The 27,861-nt window shown below is 38.9% G+C and overlaps 2 protein-coding genes across 4 annotated transcripts in view; one reads left to right on the top strand and one right to left on the bottom strand.

Annotated features, from left to right (window-relative positions):
* Window positions 1–24,950, bottom strand: part of elf1 (E74-like ETS transcription factor 1) — a 133,678-nt gene extending 108,728 nt beyond the window's left edge. For 2 of the 3 annotated variants that reach the window (XM_061976689.1, XM_061976686.1), the window contains exons 1-2: window positions 24,875–24,950; window positions 16,886–17,152 (exon numbers count right to left, since the gene is read on the bottom strand). The gene's annotated coding sequence lies outside the window, so the exon portion shown is untranslated. Of the gene's footprint in view, window positions 1–16,885; window positions 17,153–20,829; window positions 21,108–24,874 lie in introns of those variants that run through there. The other variant, XM_061976687.2, reaches the window with a different exon arrangement.
* On the top strand, window positions 24,485–27,849 carry ube2a (ubiquitin-conjugating enzyme E2A (RAD6 homolog)). The gene is made up of 6 exons (XM_061976697.2): window positions 24,485–24,684; window positions 25,066–25,146; window positions 25,211–25,236; window positions 26,804–26,893; window positions 26,972–27,060; window positions 27,138–27,849. The coding sequence occupies exons 1-6, from the start codon at window positions 24,641–24,643 to the stop codon at window positions 27,264–27,266; spliced, it is 459 nt and encodes a 152-aa protein (XP_061832681.1). The 5' UTR covers window positions 24,485–24,640; the 3' UTR covers window positions 27,267–27,849.
* The last annotated feature ends 12 nt before the right edge of the window (window positions 27,850–27,861 follow it).

Here is a 27,861-nt window from a genome sequence, read left to right as displayed (position 1 = left end):
TTTAATAAATGCAGCTTTGGTAAATTGACCTAGTTGTGCATGAAAGTTTAAAATTGGCATATATTAATGCAGTATGAACAAGAATGTTTTAATGTAGACACATAGAATCATCATACTGCTGTGATTATATGCATCAAGTGTTCATTCAAGGCTAAGGCAAAATATCGAAATATATATCGTATATCGTGACATGGCCTAAAAATATCGAGATATTAATAAAAGGCCATATCGCCGAGCCTTAAGTGGCACAAACCTAACACCATACTTGCCAACCCTCCCGAATTTTCCGGGAGACTCCCGAAATTCAGCGCCTCTCCCGAAAACCTCCCGGGACAAATATTCTCCCGAAAATCTCCCGATTTTCAGCCGGAGCTGGAGGCCACGCCCCCTCCAGCTCCATGTGACCTGAGTGAGGACAGCCTTTTTTCATGATGGGAGGACAACAGGGTGACAAGAACTAAATCATCCAGACTAGAGATAAATTGTATTATGTTTATCTTACCTAAAAATAAATATATACTGTATATTAATAAAAAAAATAAAAATAAAAATAAACATTTTTACTATATTTTGCTAAAAACATCAAAATTAATTGTATTTTTTAATTTGTATTTTTTCTGACTCCTTATTACATCCAGCCATAGAATAATACATTAAAATAAACATATTTGAAATAATTAATTTTAAATAATCATAATAATTAATTTAAAATGACCATATTTAATTATTAAAATAATTGTTTGTTTATCAACAACTTTAGCATTTTATTCATTACATTTTGAAGCTCTCAGAAGCCAAGCTATGTTATATTCCTTAATATTTATTTATGCAAGTTTGAAGTATCAATTATCTAAACACAGTTTTGTTTGCATATTTTCAGGATGTATATATATATATATATATATATATATATATATATATATATATATATATATGAAATACTTGACTTGGTGAATTCTAGCTGTCAATATACTCCTCCCCTCTTAACCACGCCCCCAACAACGCCCACCCCCCACCCCCCACCACCCGAAATTGGAGGTCTCAAGGTTGGCAAGTATGCTAACACAAACAAATAGCATCAATGATAAGAGGGGGCAAGTTCATAAAGTTTAAAACCTTCTCCACCAGAGTGACCCGTGTAGGATCAGGCGTGGCAAAGCAAAAATCACCACTGACTGCTTTAGATTCCACACGCTGAGTGCAAGTCATTAAATATAAAAGACAGCTATGCGTAGTCGGATATCACACAGAAGTCACTGCTTTGTCTCCTAGCCAAGTGCACAGAAATACTATAAAAACATCAACATAATAGTAAGACATGGTAAGGCCCGACTTTATTTCCAGCTCATTATTATTAAAAAAGCTGCCAGGCCTCAGCACTATTGTCACACCAGGCTAGGATCATGATAGCCGTTGGCCCTGTGCGGTTTAAATTATTCAACCAAGCCTGAGGATTCGTGTCGCTCTGAGACGAACTCAGAAGAGAGCGTTTCATGATGGCGAAGAAAGACTTGACATGGGAGTGACAAGAGACAGCTCCGGACGTTCTTACTGTGTGTGACGAGGTAAAAGACCAAGAAATGGCCACTCCTAAATGTAATGAGACATACCTCACCCGTAGGACCTCTTCACTCTGCGAGCCAACAGCCATCATAAAAGTATCGGTTGAGGAAAAGTGTGGTGAATGAGTCACATGGCATGCTGCAATAGTGACTTTGATTCATTGTAATCCTTAAAAGGAGGCAAAGTCAAAGACAGTTTGGACAAAAATGTGGTGCCATTCAAACAACACCATTTACTACTGGTTATCTGACTCACTGGTGGCAAACTCAAGGCCCGTGGGCCAGATCTGGCCCGCCACTTCGTTTTATATGGCCCGCGAACACCTGGAAAACTTGCTCAGTGGCCTTGTGGTTAGGGTGTCCGCCCTGAGATCGGTAGGTCGTGAGTTCAAACCCCGGCCGAGTCATACCAAAGACTATAAAAATGGGACCCATTACCTCCATGCTTGGCACTTGGCATCAAGGGTTGGAATTGGGGGTTAAATCACCAAAATGATTCCCGAGCGCGCCCACCACTGCTGCTCACTGCTCCCCTCAGCTCCCAGGGGGTGGAACAAGGGGATGGGTCAAATGCAGAGGATAATTTCAACACACCTAGTGTGTGTGTGACTATCAGTGGTACTTTAACTTTAACTTTAAATGACATGCGTCAATAAAGTACATTATCTTTTCTTACTAAATGTATCCGTTTTATCCAGATATGTACTACATGAAATGTAATAACTTAAAAAACTTGAATATTATTCAATAATTCAACCAATATATTATAATACTTTCCAAAAATGTTTTTGTCAAACTAAAAATAAATACGTAAATAATGACTAATGATTTCAAAGTCAGTTATCTGTCAAATTGTTTACTGTTAACATGACAATAGATTTTACTGTAAAAATAACAGTGTATTACTGTATTCTACGGTAACATTCTGTCAACTGAGCTGACGGTTTCGTGCGGTAAAATCTATGGTTGTTGTTTTTGTGGTGTATTACTGTAAATAGAAAAGCGGCACCATTTTTTATGGTTAAAAAACTGGCAGCTCAGAAGAATTAAGAAAATAGTGGTACTGTTTTTCCATTTACAGTAATATGTTGTTAAAAACAAACAAAAAAAGAAAAACCCGTAAACTTTATAGTATAATTTGGGCGACTACGCTGACGGTTTTAACAGTGGCACTGTTTTTTTTCAAAACACTGTATATTTTACAGTGAAAATCTGGTGGATGAGTTACCAGTTTTTTTTACTATAAAATCGAAATATTTTTTTTACTGTGTACGTACAAAATATAATCAAATGCATTGGAAAACTCATATCCTATTCGGTGTAACAAGCAGCCCTATGAAAAACGAGTTTGGCACCCCTGTTCTAACTGTAAAAAAGAGCTAAATAGCAGTTTGCCAGGGCCAAATCCTAAGCTAGCAACACCTTCCAGCTTCCCTAAAAATGTCCATGTCAACAGGAATTATTTTTTTTCGAATGCTTTGATTCATTGTTCGCAAGCAGTTCCCACTGTCTTTATGTTAGTTAGCCGGCGTAACTAATTTCAATATCATACGCCTGAAACAGATATAAATGTTTATAGTTAACAAAATATTACGTCAAAATGTCAACTAGAATGTAAATTCAGTTGCATTGGGGTAGTTATAGGTTAGCTATCTGGGAAAAAGTCAAGCTAGCTCATTAGCATTACAGTTAGCTGTTACCACGTTTGTTTGTTTGTTGTTGTTTTCTGCTAAACTAAGCTAGCTGAAAGTAATTGTCGCGTAATACAATACCGTATTTTTGGGACTATAAGTCGCAGTTTTTTTCAGTTTGGCCGGAGGTGCGACTTATACTCATGGGCGACTTATGTGTGAAATTATTAACACATTACCGTAAAATATCAAATAATATTATTTAGCTCATTCACGTAAGAGACTAGACGTATAAGATTTCATGGGATTTAGCGATTAGGAGTGACAGATTGTTTGGTAAACGTATAGCATGTTCTATATGTTATAGTTATTTGAATGACTCTTACCATAATATGTTACGTTAACATACCAGGCACATTCTCAGTTGGTTATTTATGCGTCATATAGCGTACACTTATTCAGCCTGTTGTTCACTATTCATTATTTATTTTAAATTGCCTTTCAAATGTCTATTCTTGGTGTTGTGTTTTATCAAATAAATTTCCCCAAAAAATGCGACTTATATTCCAGTGCGACTTATATATGTTTTTTTCCTTCTTTATTGTGCATTTTCGGCCAGTGCGACTTATACTCCGGAGCGACTTAAAGTCCGAAAAATAAAGTACACCTGACATTGATGGATGCTTAAAGTTACATTTGTAGTATTTAAAAAAATGGTTAGCTAAAATGCAAATTCAGCCAAATATTAGGTACATATCAGCGGGGGTAAAACATAGTCAGCCAAAGCTAGTTAGCATAAAGTTGTTAGTTATAGGTATATTTTCCCACCGTTTTATGCAAAGGTAGCTAAGCTAAGCTAACTGGAGCCTGTTTCTGAGACAGAACTGAAATAAGCCAAATGTTGTATTGTCGGTACTTCACTAAGATGCAAATGTGGTTAATTTTCACGTAATTAGCTTACGCTAACCAAGAAAACAGGAAACTCTGTGCTCGTTTCGCTTTGCTAAAACAATTCCTAGTAAAGAAATGGTGCTGGTGACAATTTCCGTAATGTTAGTGACTTATTTGAAGAATAAAATACAAAGAAATGAATGTGCTTTTGTTTGTTGTACAAACTTGGTGTTAAATATAGGCCTCATTCTTTCATGTTTTGAAAAAACACAGCTTTGGATAATGACAATGCACACATTGACAGTGGCGAGTGCTGCGTGTCACATGACTGCCAGACATGCAGCATGAGAGAGGAATGAGGCTGCAGGTGGAATTCCCCCTGCCTCTCCTCTCTTTCTCTCTCTCTCCGTGATGTCACCTTCTGGTGGCCGAAGCCTTCAACATGTCTGACGAGGCGCAATTCAGCTGTCGCAATCATCAGGAACTGCGACAACCGTCAAAAGTGAACGGCGGTCATTTTCTACAAAAGGGGAAGTTTGACCGGTTTATTTCTCTTTTTCACAAGTAGGTTCCTGCAGTTGTGCCCGAGTCATTTGAGGTGCCGGCCATCTTGTCCTGGTTGTAAGGGTTAAAGTATATGAACATTGCCACCTGCTGGTTAGAGCTCAGGTGTCATGGACATGTAATATGAAAGTAGAAGTGCAGGGATAGATAGCGTGGGTCTGGTAAGTGGTCATAGGTGAAAAGGTAGGTGGGCGGACGGCTGGGTAGGTAAGTGGGTGGGTGGATGGTAAGGTAGAGTAGTGTCGAATAGGGTAAGTAGGTTAGGAATACGAGTGCATACAGTATCTAGTAAGCGTAGATTGGTGCAATGGGGCCTATCATAGGTACTGTATATAGACAGGTCGGGCTGGGTAAGTACTGTAGGTGGGTGGATGGCTGGTAGGGTCTGGTAGGATAGTGTGAGTCGCTGTCTTAGTTTGGTAGGCTTGTCGGTGGGGTCAGGTATGGTCGGTAGGTGCATGAATGGATCGGGTAAGGTAAGTAGGTGGTGGGTATTTGGTAGGGTCTGATAGGTTGGGTCGGTGTATTAGGTAGTTAGCCAGCTGGTAGAGTCAGGTCAAGTAAGGTAGTTAAGATAGGTTGGTTAGATAATTGATGGGTGGATGGTTTACGGGTGTCAAACTCAATCGCACATGAGGCCAAACTTCAAAGCACACATTAGATCGCAGGGCCGAACAAGATTAATTGACGCAGGTCTGTAAGTGAGCGCAGATGTTAAAGATACAGAAGTGTTATGTGTCACTCATCTGTGGTTGTGTTATCCACATTGGACAAAGATCTGACCAATCTAAGCCTACGACTAGTTCTGAATCATCTAAGTCTAAGACAAGATCTGACCAATCTTAGTCAAAGACTAGATTTGACCAATCTTAGTCTAATACTAGATCTGCCCAACCTAAGTCTAAATACTAGATCTGGCCAACCTAAGTCTAAGAATAGATCTGACTAATCTAAGTCTAAGACTAGATCTGACCAACCTAAGTCTGATACTAGATCTGACCAACCTAAGTCTAATACTAGATCTGACCAATCCAAGTCTAAGACTAGATCTCAAGATTCAAGATTCAAGATGCTTTATTATTGTCCATTCTTTAACATGTACAAAACACATAAGAACTGAAATTACATTTTCGGCACAGTCCCACTAAGAGCAGACATACGTTACAAGGGGGACAAGACGGGACCGCCAACGGATCAGCCACTTACGGCGCTCCTTAAAATACTAGATCTGACCAATATAAGTCTAAGACTAGATCTGACCAATCTAAGTATAAGACTAGTCTGACCAATCTAAGTCTAGATCTGACCAATTTAAGTCTAAGACGAGATCTGACCTATCTAATTCTAATACCACATTTGACCAATCTAAGTCTAACACTCGATCTGACCAATCTAATTCTAATACCATATCTGACCAATCTAAGTCTAATACCAGATCGGAGCAATCTAAGTCTAAGACTAGGTCTGACCAATCTAAGTCTAAGACTAGATCTGACCAATCTAAGTGTTAGACTATATCTGACCAATATAAGTCTAAGATCTGACCAATCTAAGTCTAAGACTAGATCTGACCAATCTAAGTCTAAGACTAGATCTGACCAATCTAAGTGTTAGACTATATCTGACCAATATAAGTCTAAGACTAGATCTGACCAATATAAGTCTAAGACTAGATCTGACCAATATAAGTCTAAGACTAGAGTTGACCAATCTAAGTCTAAGACTAGTCTGACCAATCTAAGTCTAAGACTAGATCTGACCAATTTAAGTCTAAGACTAGATCTGACCAATCTAATTCTAATACCAGATTTAACCAATCTAAGTCTAACACTAGATCTGACCAATCTAAGTGTAATACTCAGTCTGACCAACCTAATTCTAATACCAGATCTGACCAATCTAAGTCTAATACTAGATCTGAACAATTCAAGTCTATTAGCATGACTAGATCTGACCAATCTAAGTCTAAGACTAGATCTGACCAATCTAAGTCTAATACCAAATCTGACCAATCTAAGTCGAATACTAGATCTGACCAATCTAAGTCTAAGACTAGATCTGACCAATCTAAGTCTAATACTAGATCTGACCAATCTAAGTCTAATACTAGATCTGACCAATCTAAGTCTAGTCTAAGACTAGATCTGACCAATCTAAGTCTAATACCAAATCTGACCAATCTAAGTCTAAGACTTGATCTGACCAATTCAAGTCTATGAGCATGACCTGATGAAACCCACTTAGACAGACTGCAAAGTCCAGTCGCGATCGATTGAATGCCCTGAGAATACAAAGACCTGGATCAATGAGAACATCCATAGACCTGAACAAAAGGTGCATGAGTGCTACTGAATGTGATTTTTGTGAACAGACTTTTTTTAACTCCACTTGTGTCGATGGACTTTTTTTTAACACTGGTGAAGAAACATGAATTTTTTTTAAATATCTGTGTTCATGTTTGTTTGTTCCTGCTTAAAGAGTTCCATTTTATTTGACTGGTAAGTGGGCTTAGTGCTGGGAAAACAGATGAGGAGATACTAGAGAAGAGCCCCGTATTGTGTGCACGCTAAAACACTCGTGCTTGCTCATTTTTTATGAAGTGATTGTTGATCAATCGCACACATTTTCAGCTAGCGATAAGCGTGCCAGTTGCCAGTCAGCAATTAGCGCACCAGTTAGCAATAAGCGTGCTGGTTGTCAGCTAACGTTTACATTATTAATTCTACACATCGTCTTGCACCAAACACTTAGAGTCGCATACACCTCCCACACACTCATCAAAGGTTGCAATAAACCTGTTAACCTGATCCTCCTCGTGGTGTCGTCTCCTTCCTCTGCTGTACGTAACACTGGAGTTGTCTTTATTTTTAAGTTATCATGCCATGATTTTACCATTACGGCCCACTTTGGGAATAGATTTTCCTCCATGCGGCCCCTGAGCTAAAATGAGTTTGACGCCCCTGTCTTAGGTGGAAAGGTAAGGAGAAGGGATGGGAAGATGGTTTGAATGGGTGGAGGATCCACCCATTCAGTCCATGTGCTATTTCCACTGTACTGCTCCAAAGACCCACCCCAAGGAAAAAGACATACGTTGACATTTCTTGTCTTAGTGTCTCTCCCTCATGCACTCAGAAAGCTCGAGTGAAACTTGAGCGCTGCTTTCCAAATAGCTTATGAGCTCACTTCTTCTTTTGTCTCGTCCAATCAATACGCGCAAGGCCATTAGGGCGGCCCGGCAGAACTCAGACAAGCCGGGACACGGAGAAGGCTTTGAGGACAGCGCCGCTCGATAAAAAGGCAGCGGGAATGAGAGCGGCGGCCTGGGATGCTGCTCAGCTGCTGGGGAGTGACGTCGCCGTCACGGGGCGAGGAGGCTGCCGGGAAGCGCGGCCACACATTCCCCGCGCACGCACTCACGCGTCACAAGAAGGCAACATGGCCGAATGATCCCGACACAAAAGGGCACACGGCGAGCCTTCGCTGGAGTATATTTGGAAACTCTCGCTCGGGATAATTGCTTTCAGTGGATTGAAGTTTCCAATTATCCGTCCACTGTGGGAAAACTGCAAGGGAGGAGGGGGGCGGGTGGGCTTCTTGTCTGGCCTCGCAACAAAACTCCGCCCCCACCCAGCCAATGAGAGTCAGGCAAAAGCGTCCCATGACACAAGCAAAAATGTAAACATGTGGGAAACATTTAGATTCCCCAGTGACTTGCACTGATAGACAATAGTGTGTACTACCGGCAGAAACACTCAGTAAGTAAGAGACGGAGGACGCTTTTTAGATTCCATCTCTCAAAAAAAAAAACACATGACATCATGCTAGGAGGGTCGCCTCCCAGAACCACCCGGCGTAAAGTCCGCGAATTATTGTCTTGAAAATAGAATAAAAAGTGAAGTGAATTATATTTATATAGTGCTTTTCTCTAGTGACTCAAAGTGCTTTTTACATAGTGAAACCCAATATCTAAGTTACATTTAAACCAGTGTGGGTGGCACTGGGAGCAGGTGGGTAAAGTGTCTTGCCCAAGGACACAACAGCAGTGACTAGGCAGGCGCAAGCGGGGATGGAACTTGGAACCCTCGATTTGCTGGCACGGCCACTCTACCAACCGAGTTATACCGCCCCAAAAAAGACACAATTCAAACTTGCCATGGCGTTAGTGTAGTGCAGGGGTGTCAAACGGCCCGCGGGATGAGTTTGCTAAATATACAAATTAGCCGAAATTTTTGAATGAAACAAACTGCTGTTCATGTGTGGAGACTAATCTTGGAATACCTGAAACTGTAGTCAACCCCTCCTAAGAAGTACCTGTCTGCTAGACGACTGCGACGCACTTCTTGTCGGGATCCCCGGCAAGAACATGCAGAAGCTGCAATACATACAGAATAGTGCTGCTAGGATCCTGATGAGAGCGCGGAAATACGACCATATCACACCAGTTCTCAAATCCCTTTCACTGGCTTCCTGTTCCAATCAGGATTGAATACAAAGTCTCCCTACTAACCCACCAGTGCCTCCATGGTAATGCCCCCCTCTACTCACCCACAAATCCTCCACACAACACCTCCGCTCCGGACAGGCTAACCTCCTCCAACCTCCGAGGACAAAGCTACGAACAATGGGAGAATGGGCTTTCTGCTCCGCCGCCCCCAGTCTGTGGAACGCTCTCCCTGACCACCTGAGGGCACCACAGACTGTGGATGCTTTTAAAAAAGGCTTAAAAACCCTTCTTTTTAAAAAAAGCCTCTTTTTAGATATATGTATACTAGTTCTAGCTATTAGGATGTTGTAGTTTTTTTTATTTTTTTTATTATCTTTTAATTTTGTTTTTTTAATACACTGTAGCACTTTGAGGTTGTTTGCTCAATGTAAAGTGCTTTTAACAAATAAAATCTATTATTATTATTATTACTATATGTAAGCCTCGTTGTATGTATTTTGTTTTTACATGTTATAATCTGTGTAAAAAAAACTTCTTCATTCATTATTTTTATTTTCATATTTTATTTATTGACTTTATTATATGTGTATATGTTTGTATTAAGAAAACTGACAGTATAAATACTTTGAAAATAAAAAAATACTGCTCTTCTTCATGTGTCCACTCGATGTCACAATGGCAATTATTTGTATCTTTGTAAATGATGCTACATATGTAACAATAAAAAAAAACACATGACTTTAGTGCACAGTCGACGAAGATTAGAAAACTACATAACTTACATCATGATACTTTTTTTTTTATCTTGATAGATTGAAAATGACTTTATTGATTAATATTATCACATAATTTATTCAGAAAGTACAAATAACGACAAATAAAGATAGAATACTATTAACCGCAACATGCAAGTGTAAAAAACAACAACATTATGATTTGTACATTTTCAGAATGTGCTTGTTCTATTTTTAAACAAAGTTATCGTGCCGTGATTTTACCAGTCCGGCCCACTTGGGAGTAGATTTTTCTCCATGTGGCCCCCGATCTAAGATAAGTTTGACACCCCTGGTGTAGTGTAAGGCAGTGGTCCCCAACCACCGGTCCCATACAGGTCACACTGAGGGTGGCCGTATAAACAACTTTAACACTGTTACAAATATGCGCCACACTGTGAACCCACACCAAACAAGAATGACAAACACATTTCGGGAGAACATCCGCACCGTAACACAACATAAACACAACAGAACAAATACCCAGAACCCCTTGCAGCACTAACTCTTCCGGGACGCTACAATATACACCCCCCACTACCCCCTACAACCCCCACCCCAACCCCGCCCACCTCAACCTCCTCATGCTCTCTCAGGGAGAGCATGTCCCAAATTCTAAGCTGCTGTTTTGAGGCATGTTAAAAAAAATTATGCAATTTGTGACTTCAATAATAAATATGGCAGTGCCATGTTGGCATTTTTTTCCATAACTTGAGTTGATTTATTTTTGAAAACCTTGTTACATTGTTTAATGCATCTAGCGGGGCATCACAACAAAATTAGGCATAATAATGTGTTGGGGAATATCAGATATCGGCAAAAAAGCCATTATCGGACATCTCTAATTTCAATCATTTCCATTTCTTTAGTATTCGCTGTGTAATTCTAATACAGTAACAAGTTGTAAGCAAAAAAATCTTGCAAGTGCAAAAATTGTGAATCAAAGAGGTTGTGCACTGACAACATATCTTTGGGTGGACACCCAGCCTTATTTTCCAGGCAAGAAAGTTTATTTCCAGCAGAACCTCCTCTGTTTTCAGGTCAACTCTGTAGTGCTGTGCAAGTTGGTTTACACTGTTATCATCTGTTCAACGTTTCCCTGTTTACAAGTTGCATGCTAGCTTTTTTCCATGCAGCAACACTGTCCTTATGTGTTTGGGCCATCTCATGCTTACTAAAGATGACTCAAGCTTTCTTACACTTCCACGTTTAACCATTGACATGTGTTCAGTGTCTGTTGTGTAGTTGTAATACATTGCCAAGTGCAAACATTTTTAAAGGAGCCTCCTGGAGGCTAAGACCCCCTGTTCTTCAAACTTAGTGACACCCCTGGATGGCACTTAAAAGTGTTTTGAGATAAAAGCTGTGTGTCAGCTAATTGTTATGCTTTAAGTTGCAAGCCAACACATCCCCGCCATTAGTTGGCGTAGTGAATGCTACAAAGACCCGACCCAAACATCTAGCCTTACTCGCCAGCATTAGCTTATAGCTAGAGATCGACACAACTTGGAGGGAAGGAAGAAAGTAAGTGCGAAGGATAGAGCTGCGAAGAAGAAGTGGATGACACCTCTTGAATTAAAGAAAGAAAAAACGAATGTATTAGGATAAATATGATCATCGAAAACCGTTGCAAAAAATGTTACTACCTCAACATTTCTCGACCTTTTTGAAAAATTCCAACACCAACCATTCAGAACATTCACATCTTTTAGCATTTTCAAAAAAATTCCCCGCTTTTCCCGAAATTCCCAATTTTTGGGGAAATTCCCATTGAAATCAATGGGACATTTTTCAAAGTTCCACAATTCCCACATTTTTCATCTGATTCAAACTGCTCCAACTTCAAAATATTCAGCCTGTTCGGGAATTGTGTGCTCTACTTCAACAATTCTAAAAAAAATAAATCTTGGATTTTCCATAATTCCTTTTTTTTTGCATTTGCCCCATTCAAAATGAATTGGCCATTTTTTCAAACTTCCACAATTCCCACATTCTTCAACCGATTGAAACCATTCCACCTTCAACACATTCAACTTATGTTGGACAATCAAACTACCATTTTTTCCACATTCAACACATTTCCAGGAATTCACGTTTTATGGTAACCTATTTCCACCCTTCTTAAGTTCGACTACTCCTTTCACATTTTTAAACCCATTTCAACCATTCCACCCCATAATTCCTTCTTCTTCTTTTTTTTTTGCATTTGCCCCATTCAAAATTAATTGGCCATTTTTTCAAACTTCCACAATTCTCACATTCTTCAACCGATTAAAAACCATTCCACCTTCAACACATTCAACTTATGTTGGACAATCAAACTACCATTTTTTCCACATTCAACACATTTCCAGGAATTCACGTTTTATGGTAACCTATTTCCACCCTTCTTAAGTTCGACTACTCCTTTCACATTTTTAAACCCATTTCAACCGTTCCACCATCAAAACACTCCTCATATTTAGGACAAAACCCAAGTTGGTTAAGGAACTAGAAAAATTCCCGGTTTTCCCGAAATTCCAGGAATTTCTCAATTAAAAACTGTTACTCATTCAACATTTCTTGAATGATTTAAACAATTCCAACACCAACCAATTCAGATCATTCAGGACATTCATGCTCCTAATCTTTTTTTTTTTTTAATCCCGCTTTTCCCAAAATTCCCAAATTTCCAGGAATTCACCATTGAAATGAATGGGACATTTTTCCAAGTTGCACAATTCCCACATTTTTCAACCTATTCAAACCATTCAAACATCAACACATTCCACTCATCCTGGACATTCAAACTAACACATTCCCAAGTTCCAAACCAAATTCCGGTTTCCCTGGAAATACAAAATCTTCAACAATCAAACAATCATTCCAACATTCAAACAATTCCAGCATTCAAACAATTTCAACATTTAAACCATTTCTACATTCATCCTACGTTCCGTTAGCATTTCAGTTCATCGTCAGCTTTTGAACATTCAATCTATTCTTACATTCATACTACATTCTGTCAGCCTTTCAGTTCAACCTCAGCATTGGAGCATTCACATGCAATTGCTTCAGGAATTGCCTCTTCTAGTTCTTCAGTGTTTTTCCTCAACGCCATGCCATGTTTTTGTTATTGTCAATAGTGCTGTGTGTACGTGTGTGTCTATGTGTGTGTTTTCATCTCTTCTTTCCTTTTTTCCCCCCTGTAAAGCACTTTGTGTTGAGACTTGCCTGTGCATGAAATCGATTATACAAAGTTTGATTTATTTATGATTCTTAGACTTGTAAGATAGGTCAGAATGTTACTTACTTATGTATTCTCAATACAAACGCAACGTAATGACAGTATTTATTATTTGATTCACAATGTTCTGTTACACTAGCTCAGGGCTCGGCAACCCAAAACGTTGAAAGAGCCATATTGGACCAAAAATACAAAAAACTAATCTGTCTGGAGCCGCAAAAAATGAAAACCCGTTTATAAGTGTTATAATGAAGGCAACATATGACGTAAGTGTCTATATTATCAATAATAGCCTACTATCAAAATGACTATGTGTTGCAGGCTGAAGCAAATCTTTGTTGACAGAAATGTTGAAATTTAATATTTATTCTACACATGTTTACAAAATTAGAAACCATTAGTAAATCAGAGGTTACTCAAGGTGAGATAACTCCTGGAAATTACTGGCTTTAGATGTGTGTCTCAAAGATAAAGGAAACTGCAGGCTGTCTTCTTTTAATAGATTTACTACAATCTTTGGCAAGCTAGGTAATGTTTGCTGTGGTCTGGAACAACATCACAAACAACTATCTGAAATGCAGCCAATTACATAAAGATAATGTGTCATGAGACATGCAAAACTAAATTATATACAAAGAGGATAAACGTAAAGGATATTAAATGAGCTCAAATATAGCTACAAATGAGGCATAATGATGCAACATGTACATACAGCTAGCCTAAATAGCATGTTAGCATTGATTAGCTTGCAGTCATGCAGTGACCAAATATGCCTGATTAGCACTCCAACAAGTCAATAACATCATCAAAGCGCACATTTGCTCATTCACGCACAGCGTAAAACTTTTGGTGGACAAAATAAGACAAAAAAGGAGTGGCATAAAACACGTCTTTCTGTGGCAGCATCGGAGAAAGTTGTGCATGTAAACAAACTACGGTGAGTTCAAGGACCGCCAAAATTAGTAGGACCAAACGGCGCTCGCCAAATAGTCTCTAATCACTGAAGCATGTTTAATATAAACAGTGGGATTTCTAACAATTAGGAAGGTTTGTGTCATGTGTGTCCTTCTAAAGAATCCATATTAAAACAAAAGATATATTATATATATATACTTTATATATAAATATATACAAATAACGAGACAAAGAAGGAATAGACGATTTTACATGTAAACAAACTGTTGCATCATAGTCCACACTAGGGTTGTATAGTATACCGGTATTAGTATAGTACCACGATACTAATGAATCATTTTCGGTACGATACCGCCTCTGAAAAGTACCGATCCAGCACCCCCCCCCCCCGCGCCCGCGTCGAAGTCTTGTCATGACATTGCTGGATTACGAGCAGAGGAGCATGTTCGGCAGCGCACATTCACAGAGTACTTACAAGCAGACACAGTGTGTAGACAGAAAAGGGAGAACGGACGCATTTTGGCTTAAAAATTAACGATAAAGGTGAAGTTATAACACTGTAACACCCTCAGGAAGAGGTTCTTTAAGACATGCTAGCTAGTTAGCAGCTAACGTCCATCCGCAGTCGGCAGTGTTTTAACTACTTCTAAATCACTAATCCTGGTCTCCATGGCGATAAATAAAGTACGTTTCTTACAAGTATCATCCCTGCAGGACGAGGAATAGCTAAACATGCTTCACTACACACCGTAGCTCACCGGCATCAAAATGTAAACAAACATCATGGGTGGATCTACACCTAACATCCACTGTAATGATACCAAGTACAGTAGCGTATCTAGTCAATACTACTATGATTACGTCGATATTTTTTGGCATCACAACATCTTCTTTCTTTTTTTTTAAGTGTACATTATGTTTATAAAGTCAGTAAATATGTCCGTGGACACATGAGGACTTTGAATATGACCAATGTATGATCCTGTAACTACTTGGTATCGGATTGATACCCAAATTTGTGGTATCATCCAAAACTAATGTAAAGTATCAAACAACAGAAGAATAAGTGATTATCACATTTTAACAGAAGTATAGATAGAACATGTTAAAAGAGAAAGTAAGCAGATATTAACAGTAAATGAACAAGTACATTAATAATTAATTTTCTACCACTTGTCCTTAATAATGTTGACAAAATAATAGAATGATAAATGACACAATATGTTACTGCATATGTCAGCAGACTAATTAGAAGCCTTTGTTTGTTTACTTACTACTAAAAGACAAATTGTCTTGCATGTTCACTATTTTATTCAAGGACTTAACTGCAATAAGAAACATATGTTTAATGCATACTTGCCAACCCTCCTGATTTTCCCGGAAGACTCCCGAATTTCAGTGCCCCTCCCGAAAATCTCCTGGGGCAACCATTCTCCCGAATTTCAACCTGTCGTCACGTCCGCTTTTCCTCCATACAATCAGCGTGCCGGCCCAGTCACATAACATATGCGGCTTTTACACACGCAAGTGAATGCAAGCCATACTTGATCAACAGCCATACAGGTCACACTGAGGGTGGCCGTATAAACAACTTTAACACTGTTACAAATATGCGCCACGCTGTGAACCCACACCAAACAAGAATGACAAACACATTTCGGGAGAACATCCGCACCGTAACACAACATAAACACAACATAACAAATACCCAGAACCCCTTGCAGCACTAACTCTTCCGGGACACTACAATATACACCCTCCCGATACCCCCTATTCCCCCAACCCCGCCCACCTCAACCTCCTCATGCTCTCTCAGGGAGAGCATGTCCCAAATTCCAAGCTGCTGTTTTGAGGCATGTTAAAAAAAATTATGCACTTTGTGACTTCAATAATAAATATGGCAGTGCCATGTTGGCATTTTTTTCCATAACTTCAGTTGATTTATTTTGGAAAACCTTGATACATTGTTTAATGCATCCAGCGGGGCATCACAACAAAATTAGGCATAATAATGTGTTAATTCCACGACTGTATATATCGGTATCGGTTGATATCGGAATCGGTAATTAAGAGTTGGACAATATCGGATATCGGCAAAAAAGACATTATCTGACATCTCTAATTTCAATCATTTCCATTTCTTTAGTATTCGCTGTGTAACTCTAATACAGTAACAACAAGTTTCGGGAGAACATCCGCACCGTAACACAACATAAACACAACAGAACAAATATCCAGAACCCCTTGCAGCACTAACTCTTCCGGGACGCCACAATTTACACCCCCCTCCACCCCCCGAATTCGGAGGCCTCAAGGTTGGCAAGTATGGTTTAATGTACCCTAAGGTTTTTTGGTAAATTTTAGGGTACCGGTACCAAAATATTGGTATCATTACAACACTAGTCCACACTATGGTGAGTTCAGGAACTGCTGAAATGAGTAGGACAAAACGATACTCTCATTAGTGGAACATACGGACAGACATACTAAACAGTGGGCTTTCTAACAATTGGGAAGGTTTGTGTCATCTTTGTCCTCAAACAAAAAACATACTAAACCATTTTCAAGTATTTTTTTAAAATGCTCCAGGGAGCCACAAAGACAAGAGCCGCGAGTTGCTGACCCCCGCACTAGCTAAATAAAACCGGCCAATTTCCTTTATAGTAGTAGCATTGTGTCTTTACCATGCACACACACACTGTCCTGTCACATGCTGGCTGAGTGACATAAAATGCTAGTACTATGCAAACTTAAGTGACAAGTCTGGTAACCAGGCAACCATATCATATGAGTATAGTCATGCTTCCTTGGTTAAGACTAATAATAAAGATGCGGGTCATTACATTTTAAGAGCAGTAAAATAAGACGTGGACACTCACCCTGGTAGACGATAGATGTTTCTGTCTCTTTAGGAAATCAACATGTTATCCCAGGAGTGCGAGCACAGGCAGTGTGAAGCCTCCTGCGGGCTCCCTGCCTGGCACACAGGGCTCGACTCTCCAAATGTGTGGGGAATTCCTCCGACCAGTCACATTTTCCCGGGAAATGATTGGTCCGAGCTTGCGCTGCACTTTTTTTTTTTTTTTTTTTTTTTTTTTTAGGTTGGAGTCTGGAAGAAGTGAGCGAATCCCTTACACAAGATGTTTCTGGGAAGAGGGGGGTGAAAAAAAAAAAGAATTGTCAGTTGTGGGTGGACTTACCTGCAACCGGAGGGCGGAGCTCACGAATAAAGGACATTTGGTCGCACAAGACGGGAATCTAACGCGTACCTTTTTTTTAAATTGTTAAAAAAAAAACATGTTTTATTGATAACGTATTGTGTGGAATAAACCTGTATCATCAACAAACGAGCTTGTTTTTACAAACAAGGTGTGTTTTAATGCATTTGCTGCCACTAATAATAAAAAAAAAAACACAGAAGAGCACACTGCCATCTCGTGGCCACTTGTAAACATTGCACCAAAATTTTCTGTTTTTTTGTTTTGTTTTGTTTTGGGGGCTTTTCTCAGTGTACATGAATGAAGGTGTGTGTTGCTGGACCCGACTTGGACATTATCTGGACTGGACCTGGTTTTTTTTTTTAAAAACTTTAAATTAAGCTGATTTCATTTACAACCAGGTCTGGTGAAGATAAGGTCCTTTCTTTCCTTTTTTTTTTTTTTATAGATAAGATAAATATTTTCTTGGATAAAAAGGAAAGTAAAACAGTATAAAAATAATTACATAAGGGAGAAAAAAGAAAAAAAAAAAAAAGAAGTAATTAAATGAAAATGTTTGTGGACCAGCAGCACAAACAATCAAGTGTGCTTTAGGGACTGTGTTGTGTCCCTTGCAGAAGTGTTGTCCATGTTGTGGGAACCAGAATATTGATAGCAGAAAGAAACAACCCCTTTTGTGTGAGTGGGTGTGTATGAGTGTGAATGGGGGGGGGGGTTTGGGTTGATGCACTAGTTGAAAGTGTATCGTGTGTTTTTTTCTATGTTGATTTAATTAAAAAAACAAAAAAATAAAAAAAATAAAAAAGAGCTAGACAAGAAAAAAAATAAAAAATAAAAATAAAAAAAATAAAAACATTGCACCATAATTTAGCGTCTTGTCACTGCTATTTACATAAAAATAGCTTTTTGATTGATTGATTGAGACTTTTATTAGTAAATTGCGCAGTACAGTACATATTCCGTACAATTGACCACTAAATGGTAACACCTGAATACGTTTTTCAACTTGTTTAAGTCGGGGTCCACGTTAATCAATTCATGGTACAAATATATACTATCAGCATAATACAGTGATCACACAAAGTTAAAGTGCAAATGATTGTCTCACACACACTAGGTGTGGCGAAATTTTTATCTGCATTTGACCCATCACCCTTGATCACCCCCTGGGAGGTGAGGGGAGCAGTGAGCAGCAGCGGTGGCCTCGCCCGGGAATCATTTTTCATGATTTCACCCCCAATTCCAACCCTTGATGCTGAGTGCCAAGCAGGGAGGTAATGGGTCCCATTTGTATAGTCTTTGGTATGACTCGGCCGGGGTTTGAACTCACAAGTTAATTAATCATCAGAGTATATACATTGAATTATTTACCTTATTTACAATCGGGGGGGTGGGATGTGGAGGGGGTTGGGGCGGGGGGGTTGATATCAGCACTTCAGTCATCAACAATTATATCATCAGAGAAATGGACATTGAAACAGTGTAGGTCTGACTTGGTAGGATATCTACAGCGAGCAGTGAACATAGTGAGCTCAGAAAGCATGAGAACAAGTAAATACATTTGATTATTTACATTTGATCATTTACAATCCGGGGAGGTGGTTAGTCTAGGGTTGTAGTTGCCTGGAGGTGTTCTTTTAGTGCGGTTTTGAAGGAGGATAGAGATGCCCTTTCTTTTACACCTGTTGTGAGTGCATTCCATTTTGATGTGGCATAGAAGGAGAATGAGTTGAGACCTTTGCTAGATCGGAATCTGGGTTTATTGTGCTTTGTCGCAATGACGATTGCGCTAAGACTGCAAAGGAATGTCAAAAAAATAAGTGATTAAATATATAGTGTTGTGTGTACATGTTATTGACTAAATATGCGTTGCAACGCGCTCTTTTGTTCAGAATCAGCTTCTTATCACTGGTAACAACACGGATTTCCTCTCTCTCATTCCTGAAGCTTCACGGTGCTTTAAACATTGTAGATGCTGGCCGTCTACAGAGTTCAATGGGGAAGACAAACGAGACGAGTCATTGGATGAATGTTGGGCTTCGTCCCGCCCATCGGACGCTCAGCGTCTCTGGGGGTCTATGGGGCAGTCGGCCGGCCTCGGCAGGCCCGCACGCTCAACTTCTGCATGATGATTGGATGATCTGTCTAAGGCCGATTCCCTTTTTGATTGACAGCGAAATGAGCGAAACAGCGATCTTGCGTAGTAAACATCCGTGCGAGCATTTTTCCAATATTCATTCTGTTGTTCTGAGTTGAATCGGAGACTTTCCTGACCCTCCTAGAGACATTTTCTTTGTTAAAAACGACTAGCGACAAATAGAGCTTCTATTTCTGGTGTTTTTTTGTGTTTGGAGACTGACTTCTTTCAATCTGCAGTTTCTGTCCCTACCGAGCAGCGGGTGCTGCTGAGCCCCTCCGCCATCTCAAAGCACTCTCAGGCGGACACACTTTGCACTAGCCTCGCGCCAGTAGCAAGCTGCACATAATGGCAGATAATTTAAATGTTTTTTTTTATTGAACACCAAACATACTTTTATAATGCACACAGGTGTACAAACTATTGTCATTAGTGGCAACGATTGGAGCTACATCTGCAGGTGTAGAGAGGAGCTTCTCCTGTTTAAAGTGGCTCAAGTCTTCCACCCGCAACACCATAGGCCAAGGCCGTTTAAGCAGCCTAGCTCTGCTGGCCATTGAGAGGACTCTTGTCAAATCCCTGGAAAAGACGCCTTCTTGGTACGACAGGGTCACAGATCACTTTCTTAAAAAGGAACGGAGGGTAGAGGTTACGTATAAATAAACCAACACATTTTATGATTTAGGCCGAAATTGAGCTTCCCCTCCTTGAGAGACTGGCATCCGCCACTGCTTCATAGTATTTAAAATAATATTATTAAAGATTATTGATAAATATTAAATTAAGGAGACATCCCTTGACAAAATTAGAAACGACCGGAAGGCAGAATTTGGCAAAGTATTGGATGACACTGACTGGAAATGTGCATTTATAGTATCAATGCACAATTCCAGGACAATTTGATACAAATAAATGATAGCACATGTTGTTCAAAGCTTAATATAATACAGTTTAAGGTTGTCCATCGCATATATTTTACTAACACTAAACTTTCCAAAATGTATGCCAATATTGCAGACACATGTAATCGCTACTAATTGACCCCTGCAAACATGACACACATGTTGTGGTCCTGTCCCTGTCTGAAAGCCTACTAGACTAATATCTTTAAACATCTTGCAGATGCACAAAATTTTAAATTGACGCCTTGTGTAGAATTAGTTATTTTTGGAATTCTACTAAACTATCAAAAAATTAAGCAGACTTTTAGGGATAGTATCGCCTTTGCATCAATAATAGCTCGTAGAAGGAATTTATTGGAGTGCGAATCACAGTTTGCCCCCAAGGCCTCCTTAGGGCTTAAGGACCTCATGTTTTTCTTAGATTTAGAGAAAATGTAATATAATCTGAGGGGTACACCAAAACAATTTGACTTGACCTGGGGCTGCATAGTTAGTTACACAGCTAAATTAAAGACACTATAGGATAAATGTGACACTCACTGTTGACAATGAACCTTTTCACTTACCTCAACTCTTATTTTCTTTGTTGTTGTTGTTTTTATTCAGTGGCACTTCTCTGTATGTTTGTGATTTTAATTTTTGTTATTACCTTCTTTTTTTTTTTCTTTTAATCAGTTATTGTGATTCTCTATCTGCTTGTGGTGAAGAGGAAGGAAGTACATTGTTACCCACTGTGACTGAAATGTAGGACAGGTGTTGGAAGGGGGTGTTATTATTTTACTTTTATTATTTTTCTGTAATTTTTTTGGTATTTTATTTTATTTTTGGGGGGGGGGGGGGGGCAAGAAAAAAAAGTGTCTGTTTTCTCAGTACTTGTATTATGATTTCCCTATCAAATGAATAAATAAATATTATTTTTAAGAAATAGAAACGGTACAATACTGCCTCCGAAAAAATAAAATAAAAGATTATTGATAAATATATGTTTTAAAACAGTGGTCCCCAACCACCGGTCCGTGACGCATTTGCTACCGGGCCGCACAGACATTAAATAATTTATAACCGACCGCATTTTCTCCTACTTAACTTTCGCCAGTCCCACCAGACACACCTATAAGCTTGTCCATAGATGTATTATAAAACTCCTAATAAGAAGTCGCAATTTGCTATTATTGTTACATCTTTGTTACATGGGAAAATGCACAATAATGAACATATAAAATGTAAAGGTGCCAAATCGTAGCCAAGAGCTAGGTTCCACCTGCAGTTTGCAACAGGTTGATGACCTAACATCAGGGCAGATCAGGAACAAAGTGACCATAGGAGTTAATGTGCATAAGGCAGATGGAGAAGTGCTAAATTGTTGCATACAATAATTGTGCTGAAGGAAAAAAATAAATATCTCCTTTGGCCTAGTAAGTTAAAGTGCTGGTATTATTGCACATCGTCCTATTACATAAGTAGTTAGCAATAACGGATGCATTCACGCACGCAAAATTGGACCAAAAAGCTAACATTAGTGTATCTACGTATGAAATATTGCACAACATATGAATACATAACTTTTAGAATGGAAATAGTAATCCACAGATATATATATATTGGAACTAATTATCAAGTACCGTATTTTTCGGACTATAAGTCGCAGTTTTTTTCATAGTTTGTGTGAAATTATTAACACATTACCGTAAAATATCAAAAAAATTTATTTAGCTCATTCACGTAAGAGACTAGACGTATAAGATTTCATGGGATTTAGCGATTAGGAGTGACAGATTGTTTGGTAAACGTATAGCATGTTCTATATGTTATAGTTATTTGAATGACTGTTACCATAATATGCTACGTTAACATACCAGGCACGTTCTCAGTTGGTTATTTATGCCTCATATAACGTACACTTATTCAGCCTGTTGTTCACTATTCTTTATTTATTTTAAATTGCCTTTCAAATGTCTATTCTTGGTGTTGGGTTTTATCAAATAAATTTCCCCAAAAAATGCGACTTATACTCCAGTACGACTCATATATGTTTTTTTCCTTCTTTATTATGCATTTTCGGCCGGCGCGACTTATATTCCGAAAAATATGGTATTCTAGCTTTCTAATACTGTATATCCATCCTTGTCCTTGAATGTGATGTATCACCTATAACCCATCAGATACTAAAGCCGAAACAAAGCCTACTACTAGCAAAAATGAGCAAAAAACAAAAGTCTATGGAGAGCTTTTTTGCAAAGATATACAGGTAAAAGCCAGTAAATTAGAATATTTTGAAAAACTTGATTTATTTCAGTAATTGCATTCAAAAGGTGTAACTTGTACATTATATTTATTCATTGCACACAGACTGATGCATTCAAATGTTTATTTCATTTAATTTTGATGATTTGAAGTGGCAACAAATGAAAATCCAAAATTCCGTGTGTCACAAAATTAGAATATTACTTAAGGCTAATACAAAAAAGGGATTTTTAGAAATGTTGGCCAACTGAAAAGTATGAAAATGAAAAATATGAGCATGTACAATACTCAATACTTGGTTGGAGCTCCTTTTGCCTCAATTACTGCGTTAATGCGGCGTGGCATGGAGTCGATGAGTTTCTGGCACTGCTCAGGTGTTATGAGAGCCCAGGTTGCTCTGATAGTGGCCTTCAACTCTTCTGCGTTTTTGGGTCTGGCATTCTGCATCTTCCTTTTCACAATACCCCACAGATTTTCTATGGGGCTAAGGTCAGGGGAGTTGGCGGGCCAATTTAGAACAGAAATACCATGGTCCGTAAACCAGGCACGGGTAGATTTTGCGCTGTGTGCAGGCGCCAAGTCCTGTTGGAACTTGAAATCTCCATCTCCATAGAGCAGGTCAGCAGCAGGAAGCATGAAGTGCTCTAAAACTTGCTGGTAGACGGCTGCGTTGACCCTGGATCTCAGGAAACAGAGTGGACCGACACCAGCAGATGACATGGCACCCCAAACCATCACCCAACCGTGCAAATTTTGCATTTCCTTTGGAAATCGGGGTCCCAGAGTCTGGAGGAAGACAGGAGAGGCACAGGATCCACGTTGCCTGAAGTCTAGTGTAAAGTTTCCACCATCAGTGATGGTTTGGGGTGCCATGTCATCTGCTGGTGTCGGTCCACTCTGTTTCCTGAGATCCAGGGTCAACGCAGCCGTCTACCAGCAAGTTTTAGAGCACTTCATGCTTCCTGCTGCTGACCTGCTCTATGGAGATGGAGATTTCAAGTTCCAACAGGACTTGGCGCCTGCACACAGCGCAAAATCTACCCGTGCCTGGTTTACGGACCATGGTATTTCTGTTCTAAATTGGCCCGCCAACTCCCCTGACCTTAGCCCCATAGAAAATCTGTGGGGTATTGTGAAAAGGAAGATGCAGAATGCCAGACCCAAAAACGCAGAAGAGTTGAAGGCCACTATCAGAGCAACCTGGGCTCTCATAACACCTGAGCATTGCCAGAAACTCATCGACTCCATGCCACGCCGCATTAACGCAGTAATTGAGGCAAAAGGAGCTCCAACCAAGTATTGAGTATTGTACATGCTCATATTTTTCATTTTCATACTTTTCAGTTGGCCAACATTTCTAAAAATCCCTTTTTTGTATTAGCCTTAAGTAATATTCTAATTTTGTGACACACGGAATTTTGGATTTTCATTTGTTGCCACTTCAAATCATCAAAATTAAATGAAATAAACATTTGAATGCATCAGTCTGTGTGCAATGAATAAATATAATGTACAAGTTACACCTTTTGAATGCAATTACTGAAATAAATCAAGTTTTTCAAAATATTCTAATTTACTGGCTTTTACCTGTAAGGCCAAGGGCTCCCACTGATATAATGTTATGGTGAGTTCATTTTTCATGCACTTATTTGCTATATCTATCTGCCAAACGTGGAAGGCCGGTCCGTGAAAATAATGCCTACATTAAACCGGTCCCTGGTGCAAAAAAGGTTGGGGACCCCCGTTTTAAAAGACCAATAGAAAATACATGGGTGCTTGGTTAATGACGTAATCGTCTATGGAATCTTCCATTAGTAGCTCAACTGTGGTCGCTTTAAACGTGACAATATCGTACTTCTGACTTCGGATTTTTTTTATATGTATTCATTTTAGGATGCAATTTGAGGATTTACGTCAGTGTGTGTGTTAGGAACTAAGAACTAGATAGGGACAGCGCACCCTTTTGCTAACAATAATGGAAGAGTCCATGTGCTATCTGAGGTAGCCAAATATTTGACAAACCAATCGCGGTGTCCCCCCCACCAGTTAGCCTAAAGTGTTTTCAAAGTAATCACGTATTTAAGAATAAAAAACACACTTCCCGTCGCCCGTACACGTCGATCGGCTCGCAGAATGTCAACACCGGCGAGACGACGCTTAATGAGGGATTTTAAACGGTAAGCGAGACAACAACAACAAGTAGCTAGCGTTAGCATCCCCAGGCTAGCCTGTCAGCGGCGCCGACACTTGTCATCGAATTGTGACAACTTTTGACGCGGGTTTGTCTCATGTCGGCGTGATGTTTGCTTTTTGGTGGAGTTTAACGGCGTTGCGTGTAAACAAATAGAGAACATACATGAACCTTACGTTGCTAAGAGCGTTAGCAGCTTTTAGCTAAGCGATTCGGGATTCCTGGTGCTACGTTGCCGTACCTCACGTAAATGTCGCTTCCTAGTTAGTAATGTTGACTTTCATGATTACTTCAAGGACCTGTCTCGGACCATATGGACTGTACTATTAAAATCGTTTATTAGGCTCAGTTATATATATTTTTTCAGGCTGCAAGAAGATCCTCCTGCCGGGGTGAGCGGGGCTCCATCAGAAAATAATATCATGGTATGGAACGCTGTCATTTTTGGGTAAGTTGTATTTTTTTTATATTTTATTTTCCAGATAAATATTAACTTACTTTTATTCTTGTAGTCCTGAGGGAACTCCTTTTGAAGATGGTAAGTCATGTCTCATATATGTGCATTTAAAGTAAAGGATCGCAGTATTTCCTCGTGTGGCGTTCAAATACTACACTATAGAGCAGTGATTCTCAAAACTGCGGTACACGCAGGCTCCATCTAGTGCAAACCTGGACAATAATTTGGACTTGGGGGCCACATAGAGAGAGAAAATGTGTCTGGGGGCTGGTGTGTATCTGTGTTTATAATATATACATATTTATATGTATATATACACACATACATACATATATGTATGTGTGTGTGTGTGTGTGTATATATATATATATATATATATATATATATATATATATATATATATATATATATATATATATACACATACATACATACATATACAGATCTGTATATATATATATATATATATATAGAGCTTTAAAAAAAATATATATATATATATATATATATATATGTATATATATATATATATATATATATATATATATATAGAGCTTTAATATATATACATATACAGATCTGTAAAAATACATATATACATATACAGATCTGTAAAAATACATATACATTTCAGATCTGTAAAAAAAAAAAAATATATATATATATATATATATAGAGAGAGAGAGAGAGAGAGAGAGCTGTAAAAATCTGCTCTGTGTGCTTTGGCTCCTTTTTTCAGGCACAAAAACACAATAGTATCTGATATAATGCTAGAAACAGACCACCTTAGAAAACAATGGAATTTTACGGGGTTTTTTTTTACTGAATGAGACACCAAGAATGTACATGTAGGATTTACAATACTACCACAGAATATTAACATATAAAAGTCGCTCATATTTTCCTTGTCAGACCACCTCCTTGATAGACAGCACAATCAAGCAAAACAGAGCAAAATATGAACACAAAGGGTAAAAAAAACAACCTAAACAACCTACAATCACTTTTCTGCACAACTTTGCTGTAAAATTGTGCTTTCGCATCTGTCCGACACCCATGTCTCAGGCTGGCTGCACTGTAAGCAAACCCTTCTGCCTGGAGTCCTTATGATTACTGTAATAACTTTATCACTCAAATGTGCAGATTCCATCCATTGAATTATTTTATATAGTTAAAGACTTAAGGTAATTTGAAAACGACACTGCATGATTCATAGTTTCGATGTTAAACGTTAGAAAAAATGATTTGGAAACGCACGGCGGGCCTTTTCTGCCCAGGTCTGATCTAGTGGTTCGCCAAATGTGAGTCATTATTTAAGTACAGTGTTTTATATTCCTATATTCCAACAGTGTTGCTGTTCAAACTGTGTGTAATGTTTGTGTCCAAAAATATTAAGTATATTTGTTAAATAAATTCATAGGCTTACTACGCTATTGTGTTTCAATGTCTGTCATTATGGTGGTACTTACGGAGCCAATTGTTTTCTGAGGTGGTGAAAACCATTTGAGAACCGCTCCTATAGAGTAACAGGCACCTGTTACCAAAAAAACAGGTCTTAGATTTGTACAAATTAGTGTTTGTGAAATAAAACCATGGCCATTATTTGTTCAGAGTTTCTGCAATCCTGTTTTTTTTTTGTCCCTTTCAGGGACTTTCAAACTTACCATTGAGTTCACAGAGGAATATCCAAATAAGCCTCCAACAGTGAGGTTTGTCTCTAAAATGTTTCATCCTAATGGTAAGTATATGAATTATGCATTATGTTTTGACACCCCCCCCCCCCCCAATGCTTAATCTATATGTGCTCTTTTTGCAGTATATGCCGACGGCAGCATATGTTTAGATATTCTTCAAAACCGTTGGAGTCCCACTTATGACGTATCTTCGATATTAACTTCTATACAGGTGACAATTGCACACACAGACAAGTAAACAAAAATGCAGTGCTCATCCACTGACAGCGCTTTTGTCCTTTTTCCAAGTCTTTGCTGGACGAGCCAAACCCTAACAGTCCGGCCAACAGCCAGGCGGCCCAGCTGTACCAAGAAAACAAGCGGGAGTACGAGAAGAGGGTTTCTGCTATTGTTGAACAAAGTTGGCGTGACTGTTGACCACACGTTATCAGCCTGGAATATCATTTCACAAAGAAAAAATGAATATCCTACTCCACTCAGTATATTATACACATGTCCCCTGACTTGTTGTTTTGCCAAGTTTGTACGGTTTGTGGCATTCACTTCTGCAGAATGCTGTTGTTGGCCTAAAGTATGTTTGTTATAAAGAAGTTAATGTACCTTGTCATATCTGGGTTTCTTACTCTAGTGGCTGCTAACTGTACGTGCTTGCTGTCTGGTTTGCTGTGACGATTCCTATTTTTATGAGTGTTCCTCTTTCCGTTTTTGTTTCACTTTTTAAAATTCTGCCTTTTGGAAAGCCTTTCAATTGGGACTTAACCCAACATGGAGATTCACCCCTCGAACACTGTTGCCTTTTCTTCTAGGTTTGAGTACGACACAACACCTTATTAGGTATCATGAACGAAAGACTAAAGATATGTAAGCTATTTCACAATCATACAAAGTGGCGGTCACACTAAACTGACCATACAAGATTTCAGTTCCTTTGAGAGTTTGCACTTGGTAACCCATGTAACAAAGTGTACATTTTCTTGTAAATAAATGAATATACATCAGACACTTGTTGCTT

This window comes from Nerophis lumbriciformis, linkage group LG16, assembly GCF_033978685.3.
Source record: "Nerophis lumbriciformis linkage group LG16, RoL_Nlum_v2.1, whole genome shotgun sequence".
In the NCBI taxonomy this organism is placed as follows: Eukaryota; Metazoa; Chordata; class Actinopteri; order Syngnathiformes; family Syngnathidae; genus Nerophis; species Nerophis lumbriciformis.
This window is presented reverse-complemented; position numbering and strand designations above follow the sequence as displayed.

Bases quoted from the DNA above. Each gene is read 5' to 3' on its own strand.
- ube2a (XM_061976697.2), top strand. From the start codon at position 24,641: ATGTCAACACCGGCGAGACGACGCTTAATGAGGGATTTTAAACG. The intron at 24,685-25,065 runs GTAAGCGAGACA...ATATTTTTTCAG, and splicing joins TTAATGAGGGATTTTAAACG to GCTGCAAGAAGATCCTCCTG. The intron at 25,237-26,803 runs GTAAGTCATGTC...TGTCCCTTTCAG, and splicing joins GGGAACTCCTTTTGAAGATG to GGACTTTCAAACTTACCATT.